Source organism: Crocuta crocuta, unplaced genomic scaffold, assembly GCF_008692635.1.
Source record: "Crocuta crocuta isolate KB4526 unplaced genomic scaffold, BGI_CrCroc_1.0 scaffold65, whole genome shotgun sequence".
NCBI lineage: Eukaryota > Metazoa > Chordata > Mammalia > Carnivora > Hyaenidae > Crocuta > Crocuta crocuta.
In genome coordinates, this window is record NW_027530683.1 from 4,186,469 (window position 1) to 4,207,543 (window position 21,075).

At 36.1% G+C, this 21,075-nt stretch overlaps 1 protein-coding gene and 1 long non-coding RNA gene across 3 annotated transcripts in view; one reads left to right on the plus strand and one right to left on the minus strand.

Annotated features, from left to right (window-relative positions):
* Positions 1–21,075, plus strand: part of BAZ1A (bromodomain adjacent to zinc finger domain 1A) — a 92,929-nt gene that overhangs the window by 20,225 nt on the left and 51,629 nt on the right. For both annotated transcript variants that reach the window (XM_077769234.1, XM_077769235.1), the window contains exons 3-4: positions 11,814–11,957; positions 20,523–20,624. In XM_077769234.1, coding sequence (XP_077625360.1) covers positions 11,814–11,957; positions 20,523–20,624 — 246 coding nt within the window. The remainder of the gene's footprint in view (positions 1–11,813; positions 11,958–20,522; positions 20,625–21,075) is intronic.
* LOC144235654 (uncharacterized) overlaps positions 7,499–21,075 on the minus strand; it is a 57,450-nt gene continuing 43,873 nt past the window's right edge. Inside the window, exon 3 of the long non-coding RNA XR_013336284.1 lies at positions 7,499–7,595. This is a non-coding gene — a long non-coding RNA (uncharacterized LOC144235654). The remainder of the gene's footprint in view (positions 7,596–21,075) is intronic.

The window sequence follows — 21,075 nt, forward strand, 5'->3', positions numbered from 1 at the left end:
TGAACCGTGAGATCATGACTTGAGCCAAAGTCAGATACCTAAGTGACTGAGCCACCCAGGCACCCCAGATCTAGTTATTTTTATTTAAACATACGTGCTTGGATGATTAATCTAGGTGGGATTAATCAAAGAAAGGCTTTTGGGAAAGGATTATTTGACTAGAAACTTCTTGAAGGCAGAGAAAAATATAAATTAGTAGAAAAAGATTAAAGGAGGCTTCTTATTTAGATGCAAAGATAGTATAGAATTTTTAGCAACATGTGTCAGTTAAATTTGTATCATAACTCTTTCAGAAAGTAGGCTTTCTATTGATCAGCTTACTTACACTACTGATTTTTTTTTTTTTTTTTTTAATTTTAAGTAGGCTCCATGCCTAACACAGGGCTCAAACTCACAATTCTAAGATCAAGAGTCACATGCTCTACCAACTGAGCCAGGCAGGTGCCCCACTATTGGTCTTTTAAGGTCACAATTTCTGGTTCTCGGACAAAGAGAGTCTTTAACGACATCCAAAAATTGTTTTCAGTCTTTGGTTCTCAGTGACCCTAGTATGTTGATGGTATAATTTTTAATACAAAAAAGGAAAAAAAGGGAGTCTGTTTGGGACAGCTGTTCTTTCTTTGGAATTTTAAGTTAAAGTGAAACTACCTTCTTTAGATGTACATGGTGTTTGTTGTATGCAGCAAAGACCCAGACTTACAACCCGACTGACTCCTGGATGGTCATTGCAAGTTCAGGAGTTAAAATTTAGAATCCTTATTTACTTGCATAATAATAAATTAGGCCATCCTGGGAAATTGTTTTTTACTCTAAAAATCCCTAAATAATGAAAATGAATTTTTTTCTAAACAAGTTTAATTTAAATCACCTGTAAAGCATATGTTACATCTCTGTATGGACTTAACAAAATAGTTCAGTAAAGTTTAGACTGATCATACAAACTTACTCATTTTCTTCAGTATTCTAAAGGTGTTCAAATTGCTTTAACCATTAGGAACATCTGTCTAATGCCTCTCAAAAGTCTTTGGATGTTAAATGTTGGGGGTGAGGGAGGTTAGTCTCTGGCAACTTCTTTACTGATCCTTTGCACTAATGACAGGTACAAACCATCAACTGAATCTCCCTCAGGACTTATAGTCATTACTGTGGGGATAAGAAGAATGATAAAAATGAGGAGATGGCAAGTAAAGTGAGGCTCGCTTCTTTTCTAACAAACGGAAATCAAATATTTACTTGCTTCAATTTGTATCTCATTGAACTGACTAGTTGTAGGATGGTGAAGTGGGACAGTAGTAGTTCTGAAATTGTTATTTCCCTGTGGCAGAATATTAGAGACTAATATCCCAAAAGAGGAGAGATTATATATAGCTACTTCTGTCCTGAAATCCCTGTTAGAAATAAAAGGGAAGTTCATTTCTATTGTTACACAGGTTTAGGTCTGAGAAATTAGAGCCTCTTCTGAGTAAAATCTCTCTCCTACATCTTTCTCAACCTCCTTTGGGATCTGTTTTATTTGGCCAAAATAAGATCAGTTCTTAATAAACAACTTTCTTCATAGATACTCTGAATTTATTTGAGAACGAGATAAAATTGTAGTCTGTTAATTTTCCAAGCTGTCTTGGAGACCAATAGTATGGTGTGTAAATGAATTCATTTGACCTATGGTTCTGAATTACTGTTTTAAAAATGAGGTTTATCTGTCTTTCTTAGGCAAAGTCAGAGACCATCCAAAGATAAAAGTTAAAGGAGAACAAGGAGAAATGACATAGCTAAATTTTTGGTGAAAGGAAAAGGAGTGACAGAAGTACAAAGAAAACCTACTCATCTGAAAGGCCAGACAGAATCCTTTGTTTAAATTAGAAACATACGCCATGAGAATAATTCTGAGCAGTTGTTGGTATACTTTTTTAAAATAAGGGGCCAAACAATAAATATTACAGACTGTGTAGTTCATCTGGTTTCGGTCACAGCCACCCAACTCTGCTGTTGGAGTGTAAAAGCAGCCATAGACAGTATATGAATGAGCGCAGATATATTCTAATAGCTCTCTGTTTTTAAATATTGAAACTTGAATATCCTGTTATTTTCACATGTCCCAAAGTCTTCTCTGATTTTTATTTTAAATCATTTAAATATGTATAAATTATTCTCAACTTACAGACCATACATACAAAAACAGGAGATAAGTTGGATCTGGCCCATAGGCCATAGAGTGCTGACTCCTGGAACAGAGGAAAGGTTACTGCTTTACAGAGATCTCCTTTTTACTTAGAACTTCAGAGTGTGGCTTGGTAGAAAAGCCTTTGGAGCCAAAGTTTCTTAACCTTCTTTCTTAATCTGTAAAACTAAAATAATATCTATGTTCATATAGTGGTTGTGTTAGCTTTATCTGCATAACAAACTACCTGCAAAACTAAGTGGCCTAAATCAGTAAACATTATTCTCATAATTGGTTTGACTGGAATGTTCCTATGATCTGGGGCTGGATTGTCTAGATCCTCTACTTTAGAATAGCCTTACTCAGGTATCTGGAGCCTCAGACTAGGGTGGCTAGTTTCATTTCACCCTTCAGGAAGCTATTAATCCAAACACATTCCCAGGGTAGTAGCAGGGTTCCCAGCAGCAAGAGAGGACAAGCTGCAGTGTACAAGCACATTTCAAGCCTCAGCATGCGACATGTTGCTAGTATTCCATTGACCAAAGCAAGTCACAGGAACAAATCCAGAAATAATGTGGGATGGAATCAGAGAGATATGATTCAATGGGGCTATAACTGTGGCAGGAATCTGCCACAGTAATTAGTATTTGTTAGGAGCCCAACATAGTGCCCGGCACATAAAGCACTCAGTAAATGTTTGTTCCTTCCAGTACTTGTCAGAGACCAGTGAAGAGTCTGCCAGCTGTGATGACTCATTATTTTTTGAGCCAGTCCCTAATTTTCTGACATCATAGTCACTGTTCTTGAGAGTTCGCTGTATGTCATTTTAGGGAGATGATGACCATACTTATAATGAGAGCTTACTATATGCCAGACAGTGTTCTGAGCTTTTTATTTAGATGATCTTATTTAATTGTCACAACAGCCATATGTAGTAAGTGCTCATTTGCTCATTTTGCAATTGAGATGCTCATACAGAGAGGTTGATTGATTAAATTTCCTCAAGGTCACAAGTAGTAAAATTTCCAAGCACAGGCAGTGTCAGAATCCCTGTTCTTCTGTTTGAGAGGAATAGATGAGTGTGAAAACATATTTAAAAAATAGAATTAAAAGATCGTAGTTGAAAGTACTCATTAATGATCATTGATTCAAAGGGGGGAAAAAGCTTCAGTATTTAAACAGGTTCCCTGGTTATTTAGATTCTTAATCACTATTCTTTTTTTTTTTAAATGTTTTATTTATTTTTGAGAGAGAGAGACAGCATGAGCAGGGGAGGGTCCGAGAAAGAGGGAGACACAGAATCCAAAGCAGCTCCAGGCTCTGAGCTAGCTGTCAGCACAGAGCCCGACGCGGGGCTCGAACCCACGAACCGTGAGATCATGACCTGAGCCGAAGTCAGACACCTAACCGACTGAGCCACCCAGGCACCCCCCTTAATCACTATTCTTAACAGAGAGTACCTTAATTATTTTATTTTTGTAGTATTTATTTTTGGGATTTTTTTTCCCCTTAATGTTTTATTTATTTCTGAGAGAGAGATAGAGACCGCATGAGCAGGGGAGGGTCAGAGAGAGAAGGAGCTAGAGAATCTGAAACAGGTTCCAGGCTCTGAGCTAGCGGACAGCACAGAGCCCAACGCAGGGCTTGAACCCACAAACCGTGAGATCATGACCTGAGCCGAAGTCTGATGCTTAACCGACTGACCCACCCAGGTGCCCCTAGTCTAAGCTGTTTAAGCTTTCTTCTTTTCAAATATTTTTCTTTAGATGAAAGAACGCTATCTAGTAGCAACAAAAGGTGACTGCAAGCATGGGAAAAACTGATTTTTATTTATTGACTTTCTGTCTTTTGGCACAATTCCCGGGAATGAAAAATGCATTCGTGTGCATTCTTTCAGACATAAAAAAATAAATAAACATAAAAAAAAAAATAACTTACATTCAGATCAACTTTTTTCCTAAGTCTAAACTAGTAAAATTTTATTAAAGTATTACATTACTTTCTTATGATAAAATTCACCTTTAAATGTATAGTTGTGATTTTTGACATACAGTCATGTAACCCACCACAATAAAACATTTCCATTATTCCCCCAAAAGTTCTGTTGTCTCCCTTTGTAGTCTACCCTTGTGCCCATCTCCTAGCCTAGCCTGTATGGCAACCACTGATCTGTCTTCTGTCCTTATAATTTTGCTCTTACCAGTATATAAATATGAATGGAATCTTGGATCGGTGGCTGGCCTCTTTTTTCCCCATTGATCTGTATGTCTATCCTCTTGCTAATACTACAGTGTCATTATATACTGTTGCTTTTTAGTAATACATGTAGTATACATTATATTCATCTTTTATTGATTTTTTTCTCCATAGTGTGAAGTGAATGCTTTTAGTTGGAGTTAATATTTCCTAGTATTTATCCTTAGCATTTATTATTATTATTTTTTTAATATTTATTTACTTTTGAGAGAAAGAGAGAGACAGAGCACGATCAGGGAAGGGGTAGAGAGAGACAGACACACAGAATCCGAAGCCGGCTTCAGGCTCTGAGCTGTCAGAGGCTTGAACTCATAAGCTGCGAGATCTTGACCTGAGCCGAAGTCGGAAACTCAACCGACTGAGGCACCCTATCATTATCACCCCTATAATTAGCATTTTTAAATTAAACTTTCTATTTTGAGATAACTATAGATTCACATGCAACTGTAAAATAATAAACAGAATTGCTCCCAGTGACACTAACTTGCAATATTGTAGTACAGTATCACAATCAGAATATTGACATTGACAGGTCATGATATAGAGCATTTCTATTACTACAAGGATCTCTCTTGTTACACTTTGATAGCCATACCCACAAATCAGAGGCTGTTAAATTTATTTTCCTTCTTTAGGTTTTTCAGTTTTCTGAAACAGATATAACTTGAAATCTATACTGCCAATGACAAAGTATCTTTCAAGTTTGAAAATCTAATTCAGCTTTCTTGGTTGATTTGAAAAATATAGTACTCCAACTCAAAGTAAATTTAATATAGACAAAATGTTTATAAACTGATCAATGTTTAATAAAAATACCTAGTACACCTAATAATTAGGTAGGTGTCCCCACGTTTCTAGTCTTCTTTCCTTCTGCTGTTAACTGTTTATCTTCTTTTATCTTTATCTTTACAAGTGCCTTGTAAAAACTCCGATATATTTCAATTCTAGAATGTTTTAGGGGCACTTGGGTGGCTCAGTCGGTTAAGCGTCTGACTTCGGCTCAGGTCATGATCTCACGGTTCATGGGTTTGAGCCCTGCATTGGGCTCTGTGCTGACAGCTAGCTCAGAGCCTGGAGCCTGTTTTGGATTCTGTATCTCCCTCTCTCTCTGACGCTCCTCTGTTCATGCTCGCTCTCTCTCTCAGAAATAAATACAACCTTAAAAAAAATAAGAATGTTTTAGAATTTACTTCTTCTTTCATGAGTTTGTATTTTGAGATATAAATTGAACTATGATTATTTAAATTTTTTAATGTTTATTCATTTTTGAGAGACAGACAGTATGAACAGGAGGTGGGGCAGAGAGACAGACACACACAGAATCTGAAGCAGGCTCCAGGCTCTGAGCTGTCAGCACAGAACCCGATGCGGGGCTCGAACCCACGAACCGTGAGATCATGACCAGAGCTGAAGTCGGACGCTTAACTGACTGAGCCACCCATGCACCCTGGAACCATGAGTAATTTAAAACAAATTACTTTTAAAACAAAAACAACTTTTTGAGGGAAGAGGTATATACCATATTCTTATAAAAGTCTGTTTCCATGCTTAGCTTGTCACTGTTTATAGATTTGTGGCTAACTTCTGCTGTGTCCTCAGATTCTGTGCTTGCTGCTGTTCCACAGACTTGCTTTCACTCTTAAAAGTGTTTAAGTTGTTAGGACTTTAAGAGCCTCTTGACTGCCTAGGCTTAAAGCTCTGAAATACCCTTGGGTCAATTCAGTGTTTCTGTTCTCCCTCAACTCCAGTGACAGAGTGGAAGATTAGAAAGTATATGGCCTTCAGAGTCAAGGCTAAAGTTTTGGCTGTATCATTACTGACTGTATGACCATGAGCAAATGATTTAACTTTTCTGACCCTGGAATATTTATAACTTGTAGAGTTTGTATAAAGAGAAAATTATGGGGGTGCCTGGGTGGCTCAGTCAGTTGAGTGTCTGATTTCAGCTCAGGTCATGATCTCACGGTTCATGGGTTTAAGCCCCTCATCGGGCTCTGTGTTGACAGCTAGCTCAGAGCCTGGAGCCTGCTTCAGATTCTGTGTTTCCCCCTCTCTCTGACCCTCCCCTGCTCATGCTGTCTCTCTCTCAGAAATAAATAAAAACATTAAAAAAAATTTTTTTGAGAAAATTATAAGTCATGTACATAAAGGAGCTCTAATAATAATAGGGGCCATCTTTTGATTGTCAGCCTCTGCTCTGTCCTCAAATAATAGAGCATAACTTTAGGAAGTTTCTGTATCCTCAGAAATGCACTAGCTAAGTCTTCATTCATGAGTCTTTAACCTTTTTTTTTTAACACTCCAATCTTCTTTGAACTCACTAGAACCAAGAAATTGTATCAAGTGGATTGAAAGACATAGACTAAATCTATTTGGAAATCTATTAGAAGGTGTTGACTTGGGGGAGCCTGGGTGGCTCAGTCGGTTAAGTGCCCAAATTCAGCTCAGGTCACGATCTCACGGTTCTGGGAGTTCAAGCCCCACATTGGGCTCACTGCTGTCAGCATGGAGCCTGCTTCTGATCTTCTGTCCACTTGCCCACACACCTCCCCCACTTGTGCTCCCTCTCTCTCAAAAATAAGTAAAACATTAAAAAAAAGTGTTGACTTGCCATTTTGAATATTAACTAATATTTAGCTAAGCACCAGTGAGAGTCCTGGCCTTGCTTAGATTAGCAAGAAATGCAAAAAAGGAAGGAAGGGAAGGAAAGAAAGAAACAAAGAAAGAAAAGGAAGAAATGCTAATCTTGTGGTTTGTGCAAAATTAATAGCTTTAGTAATAACTAGTATAACTTATATATAAAACATTTCCTACTTTCTAGGAGGCTGTGTCTCTATACTATACTGGTTTGCTTCTCCCTAATATCTATCTGTTATTTTTTTTGTTGGTTTTAAATAAATTATTTGTTAAATTATTGTAGCTCTGTGGACCCTACTGGGGGATCATAGAATATTCTTTTCAGTGGACCGTCAAACCATTTTAGACACTACATCAGCCATACCTGAGCCCAGAGTAGACCCATTTGCTTTGTTTTTTCCTTATTAACTACCACCACCATCACCATTTAGAGGCACTCACCTGAGCTCTGCCAGTGAAAAACCATTTCTTTTTGTAAGTTGAATCTTGTTATAGGTTCACTGAAGATCTTCATCACCATGGGAAACTAAGCAAATCATCCCCTCTATCGGATACCCAGGGTCCATTTGAGGCAAAGGGGTTTAAGAGAGAAAAACTCCAGTTATAAAATAAATAAGTCATGGAAATGAAAAGTACAGTATAGGGAATATAGTAAATAATGGTATAATAACATTATATGGTGACAGATGGCAACTGTGCTTCCTGTGGTAAGAATTGCATAATGTATAGAATTGTTAAATCACAGTGTTGTACACCTGAAATGAAGATAGCATTATATGTCAGCTAAACCTCAGTAATACATTTTTTTAAAGTGGGTCCATTTGATTCCTTGCATATTTTTGTGCAGTTCGTGTTACTAAATTACAGAACCTTTTTTCCATTAGGTTACATAATTACTTAACATTTTTTATAAGATTTCCTGTAGTTGTTCCTCTTTAGAAACACTGGTTTATTTCCACTAGCCAATGGTGAAAGTTAGTCTGCAGTTCTTTTTACACCATTTCCCTTTGCTATCAAAGTAGCTTGGTAATTGAGCCATCTTAAGCTTTACATTACAACAGAAGAAAAAAAATTTTTTTTCAATCCTTTAAAAATAAATATTAGAGGGACACCTGGGTGACTCAGTCAGTTGGGCATCTGACTTCAGTTCAGGTCATGATCTCCCGGTTCGTGGGTTTGAGCCCCATGTTGGGCTCTGCTGACAGCTAGGCCAGAGCCTAGAGCCTGTTTTGGATTCTGTGTCTCCCCCTCTCTTTGACCCTCCCCTGCTCACGCTGTCTCTCTCTCAGAAATAAATAAAACATTAAAAAAATTTTTTAGTAAAATAAACATTAGATTTTCTATTGTTATAATTTTTAAATGTATAATTCAGTGGCATTAAGTGCATTCACAGTGTTATGTAACCATCATTACCGTTTCCAGAACTTTTTCATCATTTCAAACAGAAACTCTGTACCCATTAAGCAATAATTCCCCATTTCTCCCTCCCTCCCAGATCCTGGTAACCTTTTTTCTACTTTCTGTTGCAATGAATTTTCCTCTTCCTGATACTTCATATAAGTGAATTCGTACAATATTTGTTATTTTATGTTTGGCTTATTTCACTGAGCATGTTTTCAAGGTTAATCCATGTTGCAGCATATATCAGAATTTCACTGCTATTTGTGGCTACTGAATACTGCATCGTGCGCACGTGTGTGTCTGTACATAGTACATATTTTGTTTATGCATTCATCTGTTGGTAGACACTTAAGTTGTTTCCATCTTTTGTTTATTGTGAATAATGCCCTTATGAACATTGGTATACGAATATCCATTGAGTACCTATTTTCAATTCTTTTGGGTATATGCCTAGAAGTAGAATTTCTGGGTCATATGATAATTCTGTGTTTAATTTTTTTAGGGACTACCATATTGTTTTCATAGCAACTACACTAGTTCACATTCCCACCAGCAATGCATAAGGGTTCCAGTTTCTCTTATTTCCTCACCACCACTTCTTTTTTTTTTTTTATAATTGACATCTTAGTGGGTATAAAGTGGTATCTCATGGCAGTTTTGATTTTGCTGTGAGTTAAGAAGTGCTCTCTCCTCTTGAGTTTTTGGAAGATTTTGAGACTTGGTATTAATTCTTTACATTGTGGGAGAATTCACCAGTGAAGCCCTCTGGTCTTGGGCTTTTCTTCTTTGGAAGGTTTTTGATTACTGATTAAACTACCTTTCTACTTAGATCTATTTAGATTTTCTATTTCATTTTGGGTTAGTTTTGGTAGTTTGTCTCTAATAATTTGTCCATTTTATCTAAGTTATCCAATTCATACAGTTGTCCATAATCTTTTCTTAAAATCTTTTTTATTTCCTGTAAAAATCACTAGTAATGTCCCCACTTTTGCTTCTTGTTTTAGTAACTTGAGTCTTCTCCCTTTTTACTCAATTCTTTAAGAGCAAATTGTAAAGGAGCCACATAAGATGCTTTTAATTGAACCTGTATTGGACTCAGAGTAAGGGAAAGTGAGCAAAGAATAAAGATAAGACAGTTTGAAGGCTGGATTCACCTATATAGTCTACATTTTGTTGATTCTTAAGCCTTGAGGTGCTGTAAAACCAGTTGCTTTCTTCAGTTTGTGTGCAAAAATTTCCTAGCAGAAGACCAATGGTCCTGATTTTCTCTGTGCCTAACAGTGCTATTAAATATTGTAGGGCATACTAAATTCTGCCTAATGGAGAATTATAGGCACATGAAAAAATGTACACTAATGAAAATAAATTCTATTTTATAAAAATTCACCAGCTTCCCATAATGAATCCGCTCTGAATAAACTGTCTTTCTGGAATTGTGTGAGTCTCTTTATTTTGGCTATAAGTGACAAAAATTCATTTTGAAAAGACAGGTAAAAGGTCAATTATCAGTTTATCGAATCAAAGGAAAGATTAAATAGCTAAACCTGAGATGAGCAAAGCACAGCTCAGTCTAAGGAAGAACAGGAATAAGACCATTGATTGCCTCTAGTACCCTTTTCATGTCTCCTTTCTTGTCTCTTGTAGGCTTTATATTCTTGCACAGTTACCTGTTTCTTGTGGCAGGAAGCATGGCTGCCAACAGCACTAGAAGTTTATACCTTATAGATTCCATGGTGGGAGAGGGACTGATTAAAATCTTGGAAAAGATGAATTGGCTCAGCAAAAAGGTGCCTACCCAGTATCAATGAACTCTGGCCGGGCCCTTGTGGGAATGTGATATAGCTCCCACATGTAGAAGAAGGTGGGATGTGGGAATATTGAAGTTCCTAGGAGAATGGGGATAGTGAATGGCAGTTTTATGAATGCCCACAATATATCAAAACTTGTTTTAATATGCAAGGTGACAAAATGAATGATAGCAGATTGTCCAATCTTGAACCACTTTTTTTCAGAGAAAAAGGATTTACCCTATTGGTAGGTATATATATATACTTAAGATATTCTTAGTTAATAAAACCTCCCCCCTGGATTGCCTAAGAGTTGTAGAGAGGCTATAGATAGAATTCCAGCAAAGCACTCTCTCTGTTACTCCCTCCTATACCTTTTTACTTATGATTCTTTCTTTCAACAACTTGAAATATAGTTCACATACCATAAAATTCACACATTTGAAATGTATAGCTTAGTGATACATTCATAGTCATACAGCCATTACTGTAAACCAATTTGAGGGGCACCTGGGTGGCTCAGTCAGTTAAACGGCCAACTTCGGCTCAGGTCATGATCACATGGTCCGTGAGTTCGAGCCACACCTCGGGCTCTGTGCTGACAGCTCAGAGCCTGGAGTCTGCTTTAGATTCTGTGTCTCCTCTCTCTGCCCCTCCTCTGCTCAAGCTCTATCTCTCTCTGTCTCAAAAATAAACAAATGTTTAAAAAAATTGTTTTAAAAAAATAAACCAATTTGAGAATTTTTTCTGCACCCCAAAAGAAAGCCCATGCCCGTTAGCAGCCACTGCGCATGTCTGTCCTTTATCGCCTTCTTCCCTTCCCTGCCCCCAACTTGCAGCCACTCATCTACTTTCTGTCTGTGGATTTGCCTATTCTGGATATTTCATATAAATGGAATTACATACTATGTGGCGTTTATGTCTGGTTTCTTTAGCATGTTTTCATGGTTCATCTAAACTGCATTTTTATTTTTTGGGTGAATAATATTCCATTGTGTGGATATATTACATTTTAATTATTAGTTGCAAATTGGCATAGTGAAAATGGGATTGAGGAATATTTCAGTTCTGATGAATATGTCTGAAATTGCAGCCCATAAAACCCAGATAAAGTGGGCAGAAATAAAGAAACCCAAAATAGAGTCAGTAGAACTAGTGAATAGGAAGTTTTGTAGAGGTCAGAAATTCCAACAAAAGCTACGGTGAGAATAAAAACAGTTATGATCTGGAGAATTTCAGTATTTAAAAAATATTGGATGCTTTGAAAAACTCTAAGACTCAATCTCTATAATGACATAATATGCCAGTATTTGATTTCCTAAACAGTAACTTTAGTTAAGAATATAATTGCTAAGAATCTTGATAAATTGACCTTTATATTATTTTAAATTATAGCTAACTTTTCTTAAATTGGATGTTACAGATTTTCTTTTATTAATTTGGTTATGTCAATCAGCCATAGTTTCTACAAAACAAAGTATCTTTTCAATTGTTCAGAATAATTAGATTGTTCTGAAATGATTGATTATAAAATATCAAATAATTTGCATTTTTAAATGTATCATTTTGTTTAGGTTACAGTGTAGGATTTTGGAAGTCCTTCCTCCATCACATCAAAATGGCTTTGCTAATGGACATATCAGCAGTGTAGATGGAGAAACTATTATCATCAGTGATAGTGATGATTCAGAAACACAGAACAGTTCATTTCAAAATGGGTAAGTGATTTTTATTAATTTTTTTAAATATATCAGATTGACTAATGATATCCCATTGAAATAATTTTTTCTTTAATCTTTCCCTTCTTCCTTTGTAATCATTCAGTGTAAAATCCATCTAGGAAATGTGGTTCAACAACACATGTTAGTATTTGCAAAATTGGGGGTGCCTGGGTGGTTCAGTTGGTTGAGCGTCTAACTTCGGCTGAGGTCATGATCACATGGTTCGTGGGTTCGAGACCTGCATCGGGCTGTGTGCTGACAGCTAGCTCAGAGCCTGGAGCCTGCTTCAGACTCTGTGTCTCCCTCTCTCTCTGTCCCTCCCCAACTAATGCTCTGTCTCTCTCTGTCTCAATAATAAATAAACATTAAAAAATAAATATAAGTAAATAAATACATAAAAAAGAATTTGCAAAATTGAAAGCTACCTAGTTAACTGTAGTCCACTGCTTAGGAGCAATCATCTCATTCAATTATACTTACACATTCCACTTTTGTTTACTTGAGAAAATTCATTCTGTATTTTAATTATTATACTTAATCACTTTATGGTACATATGGTAATGACACTAACTTTCTGAAATTCAGTCAGTTGGCAACCTGGGTCAGCTGCGTGCTCATGGAGAAAAATCCTACAAGCACATGTAGATTGGCATTGTCAGGGCGCATGGATGGCCCAGTCCGTTAAGCATCTGACTTCAGCTCAGGTCATGATCTCATGGTTCGTGGGTTCAAGCCCCACATTAGGCTCTGTGCTAACAGCTCAGAGTCTGGAGCCTGCTTTGAATTCTCTCTCTCTCTCTCTCTCTGCCCCTCCCCTGTTCACACTCTTTCTCTCAAAAATAAACATACATTTAAAAAAAAAAGATTGTCATTGTCTATAGGTAAATTTAAAATCTCAGCTGTCTTCAACTGATTAAAAGTCTTCTTAACATGTTTTGGTTCCACTCCCTCCTGTTCTCCACAACCACTATCTAAATCTTTATTGCTTCATTCTGTTCCCTTTCTGCCTTGTAGGCATCTCAAACTTAAAAATGCTTTTTCCAGTCTGTCTTGTGTCTTTTTTTTCCCCTGTTGTCAGTGAGCAGTATCATACTATTCCAGTAAGAAACCTGAGGCCACTTTTTTTTCTTTTGAGTATAGTTGACACAATGTTACATTAGTTTCAGATTTAAGACAGTGATTTGGGGGTGCCAGCCAGGCTCAGTTGGTAAAGCATGTGACTCTTGATCTCAGGGTCATGAGTTCTTTGAATTTTTTTTTCCCATTGGGTAGATGTCCAGTACAAAGAATTATTGGATCATGGGTATTCTATTTTTCATTTTTTGAGGAACCTCCATGCAGTTTTCCACAGTGGCTATACCAGTTAACATTCCTATCAGAGGGCATAAAAGGGTTCCTTTTTCTCCACATCCTCACCAACACTTATTTCTTGTCTTTTTGATTTTTGCCATCCTGACAGGTGTAAGGTTTTGATTGACATTTCCCTGATTATTAGTGATGTTGAGCATCTTTAAAATGTGTCAGTTTTCTATTAGTATGTGTTCTTTGGAAAAATTTCTATTCAGATCTTATGCCCATTTTTAATTAGATTATTTGGTGTTGAGTTGTATCGGTTCTTTAACTCCCTGAGGCCACTTTTTCTTAACTACTTTTTATCTCCTTTGCTTCTGAAATATCAGTAACTGTCAAATTCCTTCAGAACCTTGTAATTTGACTTCTGACTTGAACTATTTTGTCTGATGTTTTTGAGCTATTGTATCTATAACTAGCATTTGAGCATCTGCTGTCTAAGCAGTGTGCTAAGTGCTTTATATGCATATTAGTCACTCCTAGAAGAATGTTGTTATCCTTATTTAACAAGAAGAACCTGAGCTTTAGAAATGTTAATTGGCATTGCACAAGGTCACCTAGCTAGTCCATTGCCAGACAGAAAAAAATGATTTTTAGGTGAGTGAATGAAGCATGACATGGTCCTATAAAGTATTTTGATACATTGTATTTTTTTCTTGAGTTGCTACTGTTAAGCAGAAAAAGAGATTAATAGGTCATTTGTGTCCCTCATTGTATATAGGGTTTATGATGCAAAACTATTGGCGATTATATAGTTAATGTATTTCCTTTAGCCTCTCTGACAGTAGTTCATGCGTTTTGTTTGGAGTGTATCAAAGATTGTAACCCTTAAGTGGAGTTCATTATATATTAGTTTATTTACTTTGAGAGAGAGGAAGAGCATGCATGCACAGAAAGTGAGAGAGTGAATCCCAAGCAGGCAAAGCCAGACATGGGGCCCAATCTCACAGATTGTAAGATCATGACCTGAACCAAAATCAATAGTCCGGACTCAACTAACTGAACCACCAGGCGCCCCTGTAGAAACTTTTAGCCTAATCTTCTAATTTTTGTAGGTACTGTGAGGTGCTTTAGGATGAGGAATCTTTAGACTCTTAGGTTCAGCACTCTGTTATTCAGCTCGTTAATTTCCTTTCTCTTTTTAGATTTGAATATGACCTACATGTATAGTTTGTGGCAAATTCATTACCTGAATACAAAGCAATTTAATTCATAATCCCAGTTATAATAGTAAATATTTTGCATGCTATATGTGCCATTTAGAGCACTTACACCACTTATAGCAAGCTTATCACAGAGTAGTACTGAATTTGACCATAATTTCTTGCCTAAATATGTTGTGCCTTATCCCATGAATATAGGTACTTGGGACAGACCCGTGGTATAGGAAAAGTGAGTAAGTTGGTCACTTATTTTATTCACAGATAGTTTAACTTGTTTGTAATTCTCAAAAAATCTGAGACTTCACTATACATCAGCATCATAAAATGAATGGTTATTTGTAGATTTGCTACCACCGTATCCTAAGATACCAGGAAGGAAGAAACATAGTCGTCTTTGTAGCTCTGTTCTTTCTGTTAATTCCCTAACCTGAGTAAGAAATTTACTTTGTCTTGTTTGCTCCCTTACAATAAAACATAATACAGAGTTTCTCGTGTTTCAGTAGGGGAGTTGAAGGGGTAGGAATGGAACAGTTATTGGCATTTTCCATGAGCTGAGCTGTATAACAGCACCCACATATGTTCTCTTTTTCCTCAGAACCATTCTAAAAGGGTAGATGGTCATCTTCTTATATCATTGAGGAGAAATGGAAGTTCAGAATTAGAAAATTTTTCCAGCATCACATAGTTCATATATTTACAAGACATACTAAGGCAGCATATTTAGAATTAAACATAGGTGCTCAAGATCACCAACGTTTTTTGAGGGAGTGGGAGGTAAGATATATATAACATAACATCTTCTGTTTTAACCATCGTAAGTTTAACCATCTCAGTGCCATTAATTGCATTCAGCATGTCATGCTTCTATCATCATTGTTCCCAAAATGTTTACTTCACCCCAAACAGAAACCCTGTATCCATTAAGAAATAAATTCTACATTCCTTTTTCTCCCTCCATTACCTAGTAACCTCTAAGCTGCTTTCTGTCTCTATGATATTTCATATAAGTGGAATCATACTGTATTTGTCCATTTGTGTCTGGCTTATTTCACTTAGTACTATTTTTCAAATTATACCCATGTTGTAGCATGTTGAGATTTATGATAGAGCCTTTGGCATACCTGTCTAAATACACTTTAGAATGAGATGAGGCTAATTTTTGTAATCATTCCTTTTTCTGGCTGAATATATACTATTGTATGTATATACTACATTATGTTTATCCATTCATCTGTTGATAGATACTTGAGTTTCCACCATTTGGCTATTATGAATAATGCTGCAATGAATATTGATGTATACAGCCACCTATTCAAGTCCCTATTTTAAATTCTTTTGGGTATATACCCAAAAGTGGAATTGCTGAGTCATATGACAATTGCTCAACTTATTGAGGAACCGCCCAACTGCTTTTCACAGCAGCTCCACTATTTTACAGGCTTAACAGTAATATATAAAATTTCCAATTTGTCCACATCCTCAACCAGCACTTAACTATTTTTCAAGTATTTTGATTATAGCCATCCTAATGGGATGTAGTGGTATTTCCTTGTTTTGCCTTGAATTTACTTAATGACAAATGATAATAAGCCTCTTTTCATGTGCTTAATGGCCATTTGTGTATCTTCCAAGAGAGATAACCAGTTTTTAAATTGGGTTATTTGTCCTTTTGTTCAATTATGAGGTCTTTATATATTCTAGTCATCAGAATTTTTTAAATACAGTGTTTTGATACATTTGGAGGAGCATATTGATTAATTTTTTCAAAGGCAGTTTTATATCAGTAAAAGTAAGAAATTAAAGGCTTGACTTTTTATAAAGTTGCATTCTCTCAGAACAGCATATTATTAGCTTATTCCTCAGTCTGGGCACGGACTACAGAATCTCATTGAACTAAGCAGTAACTACATATTTACATTTGTAGGTCAGCTTTGGTTGGTGGGCAGCAGTCAGGGTTTTAGGAAGCAGGTTACTTATTTATTTTGGGGATGGGTATTAACACCTTAAATATATGCTTCTTAAACTAAGTTTGTGAAGGAGACAGAAAATTGTCACTCTTCTTATCACAAAGCTATGGACATAGGAGCCTTGGACATTTTAGTGCTCGTTGATGCTCAGCTTAACATTCTTGCAGAACTCTCCAGTATCTTTGCCAGAACTGGGTTCTAGAGTAACAATATGAAGTCATTTTCTCCGTCAGCTATTTACCATGGGATTCATGACAGAGCCTTTGATATACTGCTCTAAATATATTTGAGAATGAGATGAGGCTATGGGGCACCTGGGTGGCTTAGTCGGTTAAGCGTCCGACTTTCGCTTAGGTCATGATCTCGCAGTTCGTGGGTTCGAGCCCCGCGTCGGGCTCTGTGCTGACTGCCAGCTCAGAGCCTGGAGCCTGTTTCAGAGTCTGTGACTCCCTCTCTCTCTGACCCTCCCCTGCTCACGCTGTCTCTCTCTCTGTCCTAGAAATAAATAAAAAACATTAAAAAAAAAAAAGAGAATGAGATGAGGCTAATTTTTATACCATTAGGATACTTTGTTTAGATTATATAATATAAAGAATACTTTAAATTTAGAATTATTTATTTTACATATGTATAAACAAATTTTATTTTAAAAATTGACTTGCTACTCTTATAATTATGGCATAATATAGAAGTTTGGACTAGAGAAGATAATTTAATTTGCATCATACGGAGCATAACAGTCCTACTCTTTGAAACATGCATATTGTGTATCTGCTCTTAGTGTTCCTTTACTCATCTCATATTTGCCCATCAAGAGTGGGTTAAGTAATGTTATATGTGCTGTTGTTCGTCTCACTCCAAAGTTACTAAAATATTTAAGGAAAAAGTATATTTGAAAATCTTCATATCTTGTTGAGACCTGTCTCTGTAACTACTTGATACAAGTTTCCTTTCTTAATGAAAGAGCCAAGTACAATTTGCTCCTTTGCAATCACAAATTCTCTGAAAATTGAAATAAATTGATAGACAGTGCTGACTAAAATAGTCCTGAAAGTCCTGAAAATATTCACTAGCTTACCATCTGATCTTAGCAGGCAGGTATGCCAAGTATACAGGGAGTATGTTTAGTTGCCTTTAGGATTTATAGAAGAAACTAAGTACAATATCTGTAGCAACTCAGATTGGTAGGTAAATAACACTTTGTAATAATATACTCTGTTATTGTGATTTAAGGCTTTACAAATTTAAGGTCCTTTATGATGGATCAGAGTTTTATGAAGTCCTATCTAGACAAGTATTTAAAATATCATAGAAACATTATCCTAACTTGAAAATAGTACTTGAACAAGATACATTTTTGGTAACATCTTATATCCTGGTGGTAATTTGCCTGAGTACAAGGAAAAACTAGAACTTTGAAGAATACATTGTATATCCTGTTTAAAATTCTTTATGCACCGACTTTCTTCATGTGGTGTAATCTGACTGTAATGATAACCTGCCTAATTGTTAGTAAGACTATGGGATCTGAGTTACTTTTAAAGAAGTAGAACTGTTTGCTAACTGTAATTCATATATGAAATTTTTACGTATGAGGTTAGCATTTTAAATTTTTTAAAAAAACAAAAGGAACCGTTTGTGTTGAAAGCATAATTATCTGGTCTTTTGTCATTTCTATTATACTGTTATAGAAAAAATTTTAACCACTTCTGTGTTATCAATATTATCCATAGAATAGCAACAAAAACAATTTCTATTATGAGAAAATAAAGGAGAACAAAAATTTAGGAGAAAATAAAGGAGAACAAATATTTAGCATATATAATAGGCATATTGAAATGTTATATATTTATAAAATAAATGATAAAATTTGTGAATAAATAATTGGAATAGCAATCTGATTTCTATAAATGTAATATTAGATGTTAGTGTGTTATTATAGAACTGGTAACAGATCTGCGCTTGTTGGCAATAAAGTCAGTCTATTAGGCACAGTCATGGTTAAGGTCACTACATTCAGTTTATTATTCCAGCTGTTTAGGCCTAGGCTTTAGGAAGCAGGGAAGAGAAATTATTAAAATGGGATTTCTTTTTAACAGTGTCTTTTAATTCCTGTCTATAGGTGAGTCCATACAATAAGCAGTTTCTGTTGGTCTCTAATAACTATACTTCCTTGGAAAGAATCCAATTATCATTTTATTCTATATAGAGTTTTATGTAAGAGTTAATAGCAAAACCCCTGTAAGAATATTGGCACTGATTGGAAAAAAAATTTTGATTCTGTTATGCTTTATTTTCACAAATCAATTTCATGACATAACAAGAAAAAAACAAAAAATAATTTTATACATGAAAAATCATTTTTATAGCCTTAAATCCATTAAGATAAAAACCACAAACAACTTTTCTATAAACAAATAACATATAAATAAATTTATAATTATGACTTAAAATATAATTCTATATTGTCATTAGTAGTAATNACCGACTAAGCCACCCAGGCGCCCCAAGTGCAATCTGTATTCTACTTGATCATCCCTTATATGTATAAAATGGTAGTGATTAATTGCTAAGTTAGCACCTCTTCAAAAAACTATATTAAGATTAAAAATTCAATCGAACCTGTTGTTCTTGAACACCTGCCTCTGGGTTCATTAAAACTTGTTTTTCTTTTTTACCCTCTTTTCATTTCAAGAAATTCCTTTATTGTGAACCCACATCAGTATTGCTCTCTGAATACTTAGAGTTCTCTCTTTGGCTTTTTTGGAACAGTGCCTTTCAAACTGCAGGTTATGGCCTCATGTAGGTGGTGAAATTAATTTAATGCACTTTAATAGAATAGAAAATATTAGACTGCATTTCATATAGTCAGGGTGAATGATTAAATATATTTTCTGGTTTCTGTGTATACTGGGTCTCCATGTAAAGATCCTTGGCCCTCCAGCTAGGAACTTAATGGTGTTAAAGGTGAATACTTCAGTTTTATTTGTATAATTGTCTCCTACATCCCTTTTGTGTTGAGTCTGTCTCCACCCCCCACCTTTGTTTACTGTATTTATATCATTTGACTGTATCTGACCCTCATTGCTGAATGCTTCCTTTATCATCCTTTCATATTATTTTCTTCTCAGTAACCTTTATTTACACACACACACACACACACACACACACACACACCCCCGTTAAATATGCACTTGCATGCACAGGGGCAGCTTTTCAAGAATCCAGCCACTTGTCTCCCTGCTGCTACCACTATGCCCTTATCTGTTGTGCCATCAGTTGTCACTTGGTTCATTGCATTAGCTTTCTAAAGAATATCCTTGTTTGCACTCTTGCCGCATAGCCTGGCAGCCACAGTGATCTTTCTGAAGTGTAAGTTAAATCATTATCACCCCATTATTCAGTATCCTTTAGTGTCTTTTCTGAGTAAAATCTAAAACCCTTATTGGTGGAGTACCCAGCACTGAATTCCCTTGATAGCACTTATCACCTACCCTGTTGTGTATTTTTGTTTGTTTTTCTGTATCTCCCAGTATATTTCTATTTTGTTCACACTTAATCCTTATTGTTTAGTATTTGGCACATTGTAATAGGCTCTTAACTGTTTATTGGATAGATGGATGAATGCATCCTCAAAGGGAAGAAAAGATGAGAAATTGGTGGAGGCAAAGATTAAAGGTATGGCTCTGCCAGTTCTTAAAACAGGGTAAACTATGTCATCTCCACTTTTGCTCTTAGTTTACATAGCTATGAAGAGGAAAGCATAAAAGCAAATCCAAGAGCTCTTTTGTTTACAACTTTATCTTACCGAAACTGGGTACTCTGCGCTTACTCATCTCTAGTTGATTTCTTCACACAGGAAAATTTATTGAATGAGTAAAAAATACCTACCTAACATAAAATAGTGCTTTGTACTATTTTGGCTAATAAAATGGTAAGGGATGTTAGTAACTTATAAAATCCTACTAAAACTAAAACCACATTAGATTCTGTCATAGTATGTTCTTAGAAACTAGATTTCCACTTAAAAGCTCACATTTTCGAACAAATAATTAACTGATTTGTGTCTCTGCTCTTTTTAGGAAGAAAAAAAATGCAGTTGATCCCTTATTATTCAAGTACAAGGTGCAACCCACTAAAAAAGAGTTGTATGAGTGTGCCATTGTTAAAGCAACACAAATCAGGTAAAACTTGTTATCTTATCTATGCTAGTTTAAAATAGAATAATTTGTTTTAATTAAGAAGATTCGCTTTATGGGCCCCTTGGGTAGCCCACGCAGGTAAGCATCTGACTTTGGATTTTTGTTCAGGTCATGATCTCCTTGTTTGAGCCCCCCATTGGGCTCCATGCCGGTAGTGTGGAGCCTGCTTGGGATTATCCCTCTCGCTCTCCCTCTGCCCCTACCCCACCCAAAATAAATAAAAATATAAAAAAGGGGCACCTGGGTTGCAGTTAAGCATCCAACTTCAGCTCAGGTCAAGATCTCACCATCCGTGAGTTCGAGCCCCGTGTCAAGCTCCATGTAAACAGCTCAGAGAGCCTTGGAGCCTGCTTCAGATTCTGTGTCTGCCTCTCTCTCTCTGCTCCTCTTCCTCCCCTCACTCTGACTCTCTTTCTCAAAAGTAAATACGCAT